Source organism: Engraulis encrasicolus, chromosome 6, assembly GCF_034702125.1.
Source record: "Engraulis encrasicolus isolate BLACKSEA-1 chromosome 6, IST_EnEncr_1.0, whole genome shotgun sequence".
NCBI lineage: Eukaryota > Metazoa > Chordata > Actinopteri > Clupeiformes > Engraulidae > Engraulis > Engraulis encrasicolus.
In genome coordinates, this window is record NC_085862.1 from 791,618 (window position 1) to 804,117 (window position 12,500).

The 12,500-nt window shown below is 47.8% G+C and overlaps 1 protein-coding gene across 3 annotated transcripts in view; it reads left to right on the forward strand.

The window, feature by feature from the left end:
- Window positions 1-12,310, forward strand: part of LOC134450580 (casein kinase I-like) — a 52,179-nt gene extending 39,869 nt beyond the window's left edge. The window contains exons 7-11 of one of the 3 annotated variants that reach the window (XM_063200415.1): window positions 253-401; window positions 1,103-1,198; window positions 6,480-6,581; window positions 8,853-8,959; window positions 11,837-12,310. In XM_063200415.1, the coding sequence (XP_063056485.1) occupies window positions 253-401; window positions 1,103-1,198; window positions 6,480-6,581; window positions 8,853-8,959; window positions 11,837-11,891 (509 nt within the window). In that variant the 3' untranslated portion in view covers window positions 11,892-12,310. Of the gene's footprint in view, window positions 1-252; window positions 402-1,102; window positions 1,199-1,799; window positions 1,812-6,479; window positions 6,582-8,852; window positions 8,960-11,836 lie in introns of all 3 variants that reach the window. The other 2 variants (XM_063200416.1, XM_063200417.1) reach the window with 2 other exon arrangements.
- The last annotated feature ends 190 nt before the right edge of the window (window positions 12,311-12,500 follow it).

Below are 12,500 nucleotides of genomic sequence, written 5' to 3' on the forward strand. Positions count from 1 at the left end.
TACATGTGTGCGTGTGTGTGTGTGTGTGTGTGTGTGTGTGTGTGTGTGTGTATGCGTGTGTGTATGCGTGTGTGTATGCGTGTGTGTATGCGTGTGTGTATGCGTGTGTGTATGCGTGTGTGTGTGTGTGTGTGTGTGTGTGTGTGTGTGTGTGTGTGTGTGTGTACGTACGTGTGTGTGTGTGTACGTACGTGTGTGTGTGCGTGCGTGTGTGTACGTGTGTGTGTGTGTGCGCGTTTGTTTCCGCCACAGAGGAGATGGCTACTTACCTGCGTTATGTGCGGCGGCTGGACTTCTTCGAGAAGCCAGACTACGACTACCTGCGCAAGCTCTTCACAGACCTCTTCGACAGGAACGGATACGTCTTCGACTACCAGTACGACTGGGTTGGGAAGACACTGGTAAGGCACTCACACACACACACACACACATAAGCACACGCACACACACACACACACACACATAAACGCGCGAACACACACACACACACACACACACACACACATAAACGCGCGCACACATACATACACATAAACTCACACACACACACACACACACACACACACACACACACACACACACACACACACACACACACACACACACACACACACACAAATGTGCACACACACTTTCATAGAATCTTGTGCAGACACATGCACCTGCTTGACGCTCACTTAATCTCGCACTGTCACACACACACACACACACACACACACACACACACACACACACACACACACACACACACACACACACACACACACACACACACACACACACACTTCATAAATGTGCACACACACACACACACTTCATAGAAACTTGTGCAGACACATGCACCTGCTTGACGCTCAATTAATCTTGCACTGTCACACACACACACACACACACACACACACACACACACACACACACACACACACACACACACACACACACACACATACATATAGACACACACACACATACACACACACACACACACTCTCTCACACTCACACACACTCACACTCACACACACACACACACACACACCCACACTCCCCATGTGTCTCCTGGTGTCTCCTGACCCCCTATCCCCCCCCCCTGTTGTCCCCAGCCCACCCCCATCGGCCCGGTCCCCAGCGACCCGCCCATCCAGTCCAGCAGCCGCGACAAAGCACAACAGCAGGCCAAGCACCAGAACCAAGTCCGGGTGAGTAGAACTATACACTATACTACTATTACACCAGAACCAAGTCCGGGTGAGTAGCACTATACACTATACTACTATTACACCAGAACCAGGTCCGGGTGAGTAGCACACAGCTTATGTTATTACACCAGAACCAGGTCCGGGTGAGTAGAACTTAATTACTACTATTACTACACCAGAACCAGGTCCGGGTGAGTAGCACTTAATTACTACTATTACTACACCAGAACCAGGTCCGGGTGAGTAGCACTTAATTACTACTATTACTACACCAGAACCAAGTCCGGGTGAGTAGCACACAGCTTATGTTATTATACCAGAACCAGCTCCGGGTGAGTAGAACTTAATACTACTATTATTACACCAGAACCAGGTCCGGGTGAGTAGAACTTAATACTACTATTATTACACCAGAACCAGGTCCGGGTGAGTAGAACTATACACTATACTACTATTACACCAGAACCAGGTCCGGGTGAGTAGAACTTAATTACTACTATTACTACACCAGAACCAGGTCCGGGTGAGTAGCACACAGCTTATGTTATTACACCAGAACCAGGTCCGGGTGAGTAGCACACAGCTTATGTTATTATACCAGAACCAGGTCCGGGTGAGTAGCACACAGCTTATGTTATTATACCAGAACCACAAAACTAGGCTGCACCGACACCTACAGAACCAGGTCCGGGTGAGTAGCACTTCATTACTGCTACAGAACCAGGTCCGGCTGAGTAGCACTTAATTACTGGTACAAGGCCCACAAAACTAGGCTGACTACTACACCAACAGAACCAGGGGTCCGTTTCTCGATTCTTGTCGTTGCTAACCGTTTTAAGACCGTCTTAAGACCGTCTTACCATTCCATTGGATTTAGTGGTGAGCGTTGCTGTGGAGAGAGACTTGCGTCGCTCTTACGAAGGAGGAGTTGCTACCGTCGTTAGCAAAGACGCTTTCGAGATACGGACCCCAGGTCCGGCTGAGTAGAGCAACACCACCACCGCATTTTCCGGACTGCAAGTCATTACATGACTTTACACTCAGCCGATGCTTTGTTTTATCCAAAGGAACTTACAGGGTATTGGTTACAGTCCCTGGAGCAGTGTGGAGTTAGGTACCATGGTACAGGGTATTGGTTACAGTCCCTGGAGCAGTGTGGGGTTAGTTACCTTGGTACAGGGTATTGGTTACAGTCCCTGGAGCAGTGTGGGGTTAGGTACCATGGTACAGGGTATTGGTTACCAGTCCCTGGAGCAGTGTGGGGTTAGTTAGGCGCTTTGCTCAAGGGCACTTCAGACATGGATTGGTGAGGGTGGGGTTTGAACCTGCAACCCTGTGATCTACAGTCCAACTCCCATTATACCACAGCTGCCCCGTCTTTCATTTATGTAGAAGACACATTATTGCTACTTTAATATTGTTTGGGGCGCTATATTGTTTCTCAATAATTATTGCTCCTCCCCAAATCAAATAATCAAACTGTGTGTGGCCAAGAATATCTTGAAGGGCCTTCATGGTGTTTTGGTCACATCTAAATGGATGTGGTCAGCATATGTGTGTGTGGGTTGGCTAGGTTTAAGTGTAAACAAGAGGCCAACACCAGTGTGTTTACAAAAATAAAATATCCACATGCGTGTAAACAGCTTCTCAGACTGTATTGAAGGAGCCGCGGTTGCCCCTTAAAGAGTTTATGAAACGAAAACAAAGTAAAGGAATTTGACCATTTCCAGGACAGATTCTGAAAGTTCTAAGCCTTGTGAATAAAATGGGATATTTTGTCCTAAAAGTCATGTTAAAACGTTCCCAAAAAGTGTTACGTCTACTTTTTTTCGTGACATGCAAATTTTATGCAAATGATATGCGTGACATAGAAGGGGTGAGTTCACCTCATTCCACCTTGTTCAGATCAATGGCGGCTAGTACCAAAACAAAGCGCAGTGTCAAGCAGTGTGTTGCTGGAGAGCCGAACGGTGCCAGCTGCAAAAATGGCTACTTGACAGAAGGAATATCTTTGCACAAGTTCCCTTCTGTGAAGAATGATGGAACTGTGGCCAACAAGGAGAAGGCTAAATCAAGCTAGGGCTCTGTGGATCCAATGCGTCGTTTTGAAGCAAGCTTGTGGTCACTGTTGTGCTCGGCACATTTCCACCCCTTGTGCTTCACCACAAATGTGGAGGTCGCGGGCATGGTTGGACTGAAGAGAATGCTATTGCCTCACGCAGTTCCAACAATTGACATTGCCGGCATGCAGACTGAAACTGCTCCTGTTTTACCTTGTCCATCTGCTTTGTATGTTGTTTTCAGGAAAGGGTAATGCACATTACATGCCAAACCGTTGCGAATGCTCTCGGAATATGCACTTTTTGTTGATTGCCATTCAACTGGTCAATATATTGGTTTTGGGAGGATATCCGTGCATCAGCGTGGTGCTCTCGGTCGAGGACAGCCAACTCACAGACTGGGCTACTCAGGGCTTTTTCTGAACGGGGAAATAGGGGCGCTCCACCCTCATACCTCCGTGGGTGCACCCTCATACTTTTATTTTTATATTATATATATTTGAGCGCCCCTAATTAATTTCTCATTCATGGGGGGGAACACCCCCCTTCACCCCCTGTAACCTGCCATGATGCTCCCTGATGCCAAAAAAATCCTAGAAAAAGTCCTGCTACTGCATAGCGTAGGCCTACTTTGAAGCGTTGATTGTTTGTTTTTAGTATTGTGGTGCATGTGTGGCTGACGTTTGGACACACCTCGTCCTCAGAGTCAGGCTGAGGGACACGCAACGCCTGTGACTTTGAGCACAAAAAATAATAATAATGATAAACGCTAAAAATATGCTGAGGACTCAGGCTATATAGGGTGTTTTTCCAACAGCCTAATACCTCCGTTTTTTCTCTAGTTGATGATATTTTTTTTCATGTAGCCTACATGCATTTCAATCACACTATATCGCGCAATTAAATCAAAATGCCCCCCATTTGTCAACAAATACACACGCCATGTCATCTTTGGGTCATGGCAAAGCGTCCTTAGCAACCGTAACCATAAACATAAGAACTGTCAGGCTATGTCAACAATCGTCACTTCGCCTGTCAGACATGTCACTTTCTGCAGATGTATCAGTGTCTCTGAAATAGATTTGTGCTGCTGTTTTTTTTTTTTTTTCTCATGAGGTTGGATGTGTGGTTTTTCGACACGCTGATGTTTGTATCAGAATTTTGGTTCCTTTATAAGATGTGGGTCCATCAAATGTGTGTTTTCTCAGATCGCCATACTAGCAAACCAGGGACTCTCCTCTTTGATGTCACAGCCCAGCTCATTAGTCACACCAAATTTCACAGAATTCACACTTTGAGTTGCCATTTTCACAAGTTCCTCCAGGATGATTGGGTTCAAAGTCTAATCGATGCTATCAGAAAAAACAAGGCTTTAATGGGAATGACCGTTTGTTTTCGTTTCATAAACACTTTAAGACTGCCAGTAGGCCTCACTAGGGTCTAAATCAGTGTTTCCCAACCTTTTTTGTCTCGTGTACCCCCTAAGCCTTTTTGTTGTACAATGAGTACCCTAACCAATGCTATGTATCTATGTCTTCATTACCCACTCAATTGTCCCCCATTCAAAGTTACATTTTTCCACGTACCCCCTGAGGTGTGATTGCGTACCCCTAGTGGTACACGTACCCCTGGTTGGGAAACACTGGTCTAAATACATGATGCGTGTGTGCATGAGATTGAGGATGTGCATTTGGCTGCAGAATGTCGCCCTCTAGTGGACACCTTCCTGTAGCATCTCATTCAAAAGAAGACACTAGGAGTGCGTTACAATATGCGACCTTGCCTCCTCCACTTGTGCTTGTCTCCTCGTACCAGGAAGTAATATGTCATGATGACATCACTGACAACAGCATTATATTTCAATATCTTGCAAAAGCTCAATTGTTAAGTCTTTTTCTCATTTGCAATTGGGATGGTGAATGAAAAACAGTCCCTCAAAAGTTGTTGTGGCGAGGCTGACAGCTGGGAAACTTTATCGTTTTCTCCACGGAGGAGGGGCCAGGAGGCGGGACGAGGAGACAAGCACAAGTGGAGGAGGCAAGGTCACATATTTGGATGCACACTAGGAGACCCTCTTCCTGTAGCATCTCATTTAAAAGGAATGTTTTTTTTACAAGTGTGTCCATGTACTAGGAGACACTGGATGGAGCTGAATTTGCTTTAAAGGGACACTGTGTGAGATTTGTTGTTGTTCATTTCTAGAATTCATGCTGCCCATTCATTCACTAATGTTAATCAAATTCTAAGTATTCATTATGACTGGAAAATTGCACTGTTCATACATGAAAAGGGGGATCTTCTCCATGGTCCGCCATTTCGAATTTCCAAAAATAGCCATTTTTAACTGCAAAAATGACTGTACTTGGACCATACTTGAAAATATTTGTTTATTACTCAGTAGACTTTCATGTAAAGATCAAACTTGGCAATAGGCAGCCCAGTTTCAATGAGCAGCATAGTTGCAGTACCTTTTTTGACCATTTCCTGCACAGTGTACCTGTTAAACGTCAAAGTACCGGTAGGCAAAACCCCCTCAAATTTCCAAAACCCCTCAAAGTTGCATGACGTTTTTCTTTAACTTGCGGCTCCCCTCTCTCTCCTCCTCTCTTCATAGCTCTCTTAACAGTTTCAGTGATTTCAGTTATATTTCAGCTCATTCATTTGAATGTTTTCTTTTCTCTTCTCTTCTCTACTCTTCTGTCTCCTTTTCCAACACTGTGCATCGCTGCTGCCGCGCCTCCTCTATGCCCATCCTGCTGCTGCCGCTGCCAACGCTCTGCCAACCTTACGACAACGCTCTGCCAACCTTACGACAACGCTCTGCCAACCTTACGACAACGCTGTGCCAACTTGACAACCTTACGACAACGCTCTGCACACCTTACGACAACGCTCTGCCAACCTTACGACAACGCTCTGCCAACATTACGACAACGCTGTGCCAACTTGACAACCTTACGACAACGCTCTGCACACCTTACGACAACGCTCTGCACACCTTACGACAACCTTACGACAACGCTCTGCACACCTTACGACAACGCTCTGCACACCTTACGACAACGCTCTGCACACCTTACGACAACGCTCTGCCAACTTTACGACAACGCTCTGCCAACTTGCCAACCTTCCTCCTGCGCCACGCCGTGCCGCGCTGCGCCCTCCTCCTCCTCCTGGCCTCGCTCTGCTTCGCTCTGCTCTGCTCTGCTCTGCTCTGCCAGTCTCCTGAGCTGCCCGGTAGCGAGGTGCAGCCTCCTCCTGCTACGCCGCGCGAGGTCCTGGGCTCCCGTCTGACGGCCGACCGCCTCGGGGGCTCCGCACAGGTACGCTGCTCACCTCTCCTCCTCTCCTCTCCTCTCCTCCTCTCCTTTGCTCTCCTCTACACCCCTCTCCTCTCCACTTCTCACCTCTCCTCCCCTCATCTGCTCCTCTGCTCTCATCTCCTCACCTCTCATCTCTCCTCTCCTCTCCTCTCCTCTTCTCTTCTCTCCTCTCCTCCCATTCCCTGCGCCTCTCCTCTCCTCTCCTCCTCTACTCTCCTTCCCATCCAAGTCCTCTCCTCTCCTCTCCTCTCCTCTCCTCATCTCTCCTCATCTCATCTCTCCTCTCCTCTCCTCTCCTCTCCTCTCCTCTCCTCTCCTCTCCTCTCCTCTCCTCTCCTCACCTCTCCTCTCCTCCTCTCCTCTCCTCTCCTCTCCTCTCCTCTATTCTCCTCTCCTCCCCTCACCTGGACCTCACCTGGACCTCTCCTCCCCTCCCCTCCCCTCACCTGGACCTCTCCTCTCCTCTCCTCTCCTCTCCTCTCATCTCCTCCCCTCATCTGCTCCTCTCCTCTCCTCTCCTCTCCTCTCCTCTTCCTCTCCTCCCCTCACCTGGACCTCTCCTCTCCTCTCCTCCCCTCATCTGCTCCTCTCATGTCATCTCCTCACCTCTCCTCTCCTCTCCTCTCCTCTCCTCTCCTCTCCTCTTCCTCTCCTCCCCTCACCTGGACCTCTCCTGCTCACCTCACCTGGACCTCACCTGGACCTCTCCTCTCCTCCCCTCACCTCACCTCACCTGGACCTCTCCTCTCCTCTCCTCTCCTCTCCTCTCCTCTCCTCTCCTCTCCTCTCATCTCCTCACCTTTCTTCTCCTCTCCTCTCCTCTCCTCTCCTCTTCCTCTCCCTCACCTGGACCTCTCCTGCTCACCTCACCTGGACCTCACCTCTCCTCTCCTCCCCTCCCCTCACCTCACCTGGACCTCTCCTCTCCTCTCCTCCCCTCATCTGTTCCTCTCCTCTCCTCTCCTCTCCTCTCCTCTCCTCACCTGGACCTCTCCTCTCCTCTCCTCTCCTCTCCCATTTTCTCCTCTCCTCTCCTCTCCTCTATTCTTCACGCCTCTCCTCTCCTCTCCTCTCCTCTCCTCTCCTCTCCTCTCCTCTCCTCTCCTCTCCTCTCCTCACCTCACCTCACCTAGACTTCTGCTCTCCTCTCCTCCCCTCACCTCACCTAGACTTCTGCTCTCCTCTCCTCGCCTCTTCCTCTCTTCCTGTCTCCTCTCCTCCCCTCTCCATACTCTCCTCTCCTCTCCTCTCCTCTCCTCCCCTCTCCTCTCCTCTCCTCTCCTCTCCTGTTCTCGTCTCTCCTCTCCTCTCCTCTCCCCTACTCTCCTCTCCCCTACTCTCCTCTCCTCTCCTCTCCTCTCCTCTCCTCTCCTCCCCTCTGCTCTGCTCTGCTCTCCTCTCCTCTCCTCTCCTCTCCTCTCCTCTCCTCTCCTCTCCTCTACTCTTTGCTCCTCTCATCTCCTCTCTGCTTTCTCTCCTCTCCTCTCCTCTGCCTCTTCCTCTCTCCTCTCCTCTCCTCTCCTCTCCTCCACTCTCCTCTCCTCTCCTCTCCTCCTTTCCCCTCCTCTCCTCTCCTCTTCCTCTCCTCTCCTCCACTCTCCTCCACTCTCCTCTCTCCTCTCCTCTCCTCTCCTCTCCTCCTTTCCCCTCCTCTCCTCTCCTCTTCCTCTCCTCTCCTCCACTCTCCTCCACTCTCCTCTCCTCTCTTCTCCTCCCTCTCCCCTCTCCCCTCCTCTCTCCTCCCCTCTCCTCCTCTCCCCTCCCCTCCTCTATTCTCTTCTCTCCTCCTTTCCTCTCCCCTCCTCTCCTCTCCTCTCCTCTCCTCTCTCCTCCACTCCACTCCACTCCACTCCACTCCACTCCACTCTTCTCCTCTCCTCTCCTCTCCTCTCCTCTCCTCTCCTCTCCTCTCCTCTCCTCTCCCTACTCTCCTCTCTCCTCCACTCTCCTCATGATCTGTCTTCACCGTCTCTGTTCTGCTTGTTCCCTAACTCTGCTTGGAAAGGCCCCTGCTCTCCTCTCTGTCTGTCTGCATGGGTACACTGGCTACCTTGGGGGAGGGGGAGGTGTGACTATTCTGCCCTACAAAGTCAAACAAAGGCATTTAGTGCATAGTTAAAATGAGCTATTGTGATTTCAATTACATGTATATCAAAATATAAAATCAAAGAAAAGGATTGATCTGCAAAGAATGCGGTAAAATCGAGTCACGAAACAGCCCCATGTCTAAAACTAGTGTGTTTTTTTTCCTTCTCCCATGATCCTCTGCAGGTGATGAATTCGACCAATGGGGAGCTGAATACGGACGATCCCACAGCAGGCCACTCCAACGCCCCCATCACCGTCACGGCGGAGCGAGAGGTCCCCGACGACACCAAGTGAGAAACACACAAATACACACACACACACACACACACACACACACACACACACACACAGTTATTGTGCTACAGTGATGGCTTTCCTTATTCATGATTATAGGGGCAGCCGTGGCCTACTGGTTAGAGAGTTGGTCTTTCAATGTAGGGGTTGCCAGTTCGAATCCCCCCTGACCTATCCCTACATCTCCATCCATGGCTGAAGTGCCCTTGAGCAAGGCACCTAACCCCACATTGCTCCAGGGACTGTAATCAATACCCTGAAAAAGTTGTAAGTCGCTTTGAATAAATGAAAGCGTCAGCTAAGTGCAATATAATGTAATGTAATTATATAATTATTGAGTAAAGATGTGAGCATGTCTCTCCAGCATACTCATGAACGGCCACCTTGAAGTAGAGGTAAATCATCTAATAGAAGAGGCTGGCCTCCTCATTTTCTTAGTTCTTAGTACACCCCCCTGGGCTCTTAGTACACCCCCCTGGGCTCTTAGTACACCCCCCTGGGCTCTTAGTACACCCCCCTGGGCTCTTAGTACACCCCCCTGGGCTCTTAGTACACCCCCCTGGGCTCTTAGTACACCCCCCTGGGCTCTGAATTAACACCCGCCAACCAGCCACATGCTGGTGAACATTCAGTTTGGTTGGTAGAAAAAGACCAACTTACTGTACTAGCCACTTTGACTCATTATATCCCCGAAACGCGGAGCGTCGGGGATGTAATGGTTTTGCGTGCGCCGCCGCCGCGTCCGCCGCCGCGTCCGCCGCGTAAGGTCTTTCGTGTTAACGCGATAACTTTTGAACGGATGTTTGGATTTGTCCCAGATTTTTTGGGTGAATGCTCTAGGGCAGGTTCATGAACTGATTCGAATTTGGAGGTCAACACTTTCAAGATGGCTGAATTCAAGATGGCCGAATTTTTGTTTGGTCCATAACTTCTGACCGGGTGGATGGATTTGTCCCAGATTTGGTGTATGAATGCTCTAGGGTAGGTTCATGAACTGCTTCGAGTTGGGAGGTCAACACTTTCAAGATGGCTGAATTCAAGATGGCCGAATTTTTGTTTGGTCCATAACTTTTGAACAGATGTTTGGATTTGTCCCAGATTTTTTGGGTGAATGCTCTAGGGCAGGTTCATGAACTGATTCGAGTTTGGAGGTCAACACTTTCAAGATGGCTGAATTCAAGATGGCCGAATTTTTGTTTGGTCCATAACTTCTGACCGGGTGGATGGATTTGTCCCAGATTTGGTGTATGAATGCTCTAGGGTAGGTTCATGAACTGCTTCGAGTTGGGAGGTCAACACTTTCAAGATGGCTGAATTCAAGATGGCCGAATTTTTGTTTGGTCCATAACTTCTGACCGGGTGGATGGATTTGTCCCAGATTTGGTGTGTGTGAATGCTCTAGGGTAGGTTCATGAACTGATTCGAGTTTGGAAGACAACACTTTCAAAATGGCGGAATTTTCATTTGGCCCATAACTTCTGACTGGGTGGATTGATTTGCCCGGTAACACCTTATTTCAGTGAATCTACCATATTAGGTACAGTGTAATAACCAATGTAACAATATTTAATACCATGTAATACTAGTGTAATACCAGTGTAACAATAAGCAATATCAGGTACAGTGTAATAACGAGTGTAACAGTATGCAATACCATGTAATATAGTGTAATACCAGTGTAACAATATGCAATACCATGTAATACCACTTGAGCACAAACACATGATGTAGGCTAAGTAAAAAAAAATACATTGTATTAAATGTTGTTACACTGGTTATTACACTGTACCTAATGTGGTATATCCACTGAACCATTAAAACAGTATTACCATTTGCCCCATTTTTTGCTTCATTTTCACAATAGTCGTTTGGTTTTAAGCCTATGCACGTCATGTCACGTCTGTATGTATCATATACGTTTACGAAATGGTGGACGGGAGTGGTAGGAATGATGGGGGACTGGAAGCGTCGCGTTTCGGGGATATACCTTAAGCAGTCGAAGGCGACTGCACAGGCAGTCTAGTTAGTGAGTGTGTGTTTGGCTAGTAGCTAAGATCAACAACAGCATAGCCATTTTGGCTGGTGAGGAAAGAAGTTAGTTTAGAGTGAAGGGGCATTAGTCTTTAGCTCCTCTTGAATGTCTGTTGCAGGTGTTGTGTTTATAATAATTATAATGACATTAAAGGACCAGTTCAGTCAATTTCAACATGCAGTTGTAATGCTCACACTACCCTGGACTTGTCAGTACCTGAGGATTTTTTTTCTTCTTCTTCAGCCGTTTCCGAGATCTTGGTCATTGTAATGGGGACAGCGCTTCGTTTACATTTCAAAAAATATTTTTATTTATTCCCAAAAACATCCGAAAGGTTATACAACATCAGCAGACAACTAGTAAACAGCGGTACCTTTTAGGAAAATATTTGGCGTAGGCCATGTTATTTTTTTAACAAACGTAAACAAACGCTGCCCCCATTAGAATAGCTCATATCTCGGAAAGGGCTTAGCCGAAAAATGTGGCATCACCGGGTACTGACAAGTCAAGGGTAACGTGAGCAATACAACAGCATATTGAAATTGACTGAACTAGTCCTTTAATAATATGATTTATTGTGTATATAAACTCATCACGGCTCCTGTTGAAGGTGTTGTGTATATAATAATAATAATAATAATAATAATAATAATATTAATAATATGATTTATTGTGTATATAAACTCATCACGGCTCCTGTTGTGAATGTGTGTTGCAGGTGTTGTGTATATAATAATAATAATAATAATAATAATTATAATAATTATAATAATGACATTAATAATATTATTGATTGTGTATATAAACTCATCACGGCTCCTGTTGTGAATGTGTGTTGCAGGTGTTGTTGCTTCTTCAAGCGTCAGAAGAGGAAAGCACTCCAGCGACACAAGTGAGGAGGAAGCGGCATTGTCCTCTTCCTCCTCCTCCTCCTCCTCTCTTTTCCTCTCCTCCCCTCCCTCTCTATCCCTCCCTCCTTCACCCCTGCGGAGAGGAGAGGAGAGGAGAGGAGAGATGAGGCTATTTATACGGCGTTCAGCGCGACACGAATGACGCCTCTTCTCTACTGAACAGACTACTACAGAAAGACAGACGACAATGATGTATTTTACACTACGGGTGGTGCGGTGCGGTGTGGGGCGGTGCCACCACGGACAGATCTCTCCCACCCACCAGGAGCCGTGGAGGAGGAGAGGAGGAGCAAAGGAGCCGGGTGACAAGAGACGCTTTCTCCTGCCTGCACTGTGCTGCGTCACACAGGGACATGTGTAGGAGGGGGAGGGGGAGGGGGAGGGGGAGGGAGGGACGCCTAGCCTTGGCACATCTCTTCCACCCACCACCCCCATCCTCAAGTTGTATTGTTTCCTATTTTAAAAAAAATCAAGTCTGCTATTCCAGATTGTCTTTCTTCCTTTCTTTCTTTCTTTCTTTCTCTTGTTCTATATCTCTCTGAAATACATAAACACCCTGTCTTTATCTCCGTCTTTCCTTCCTTCTCTCTCTCT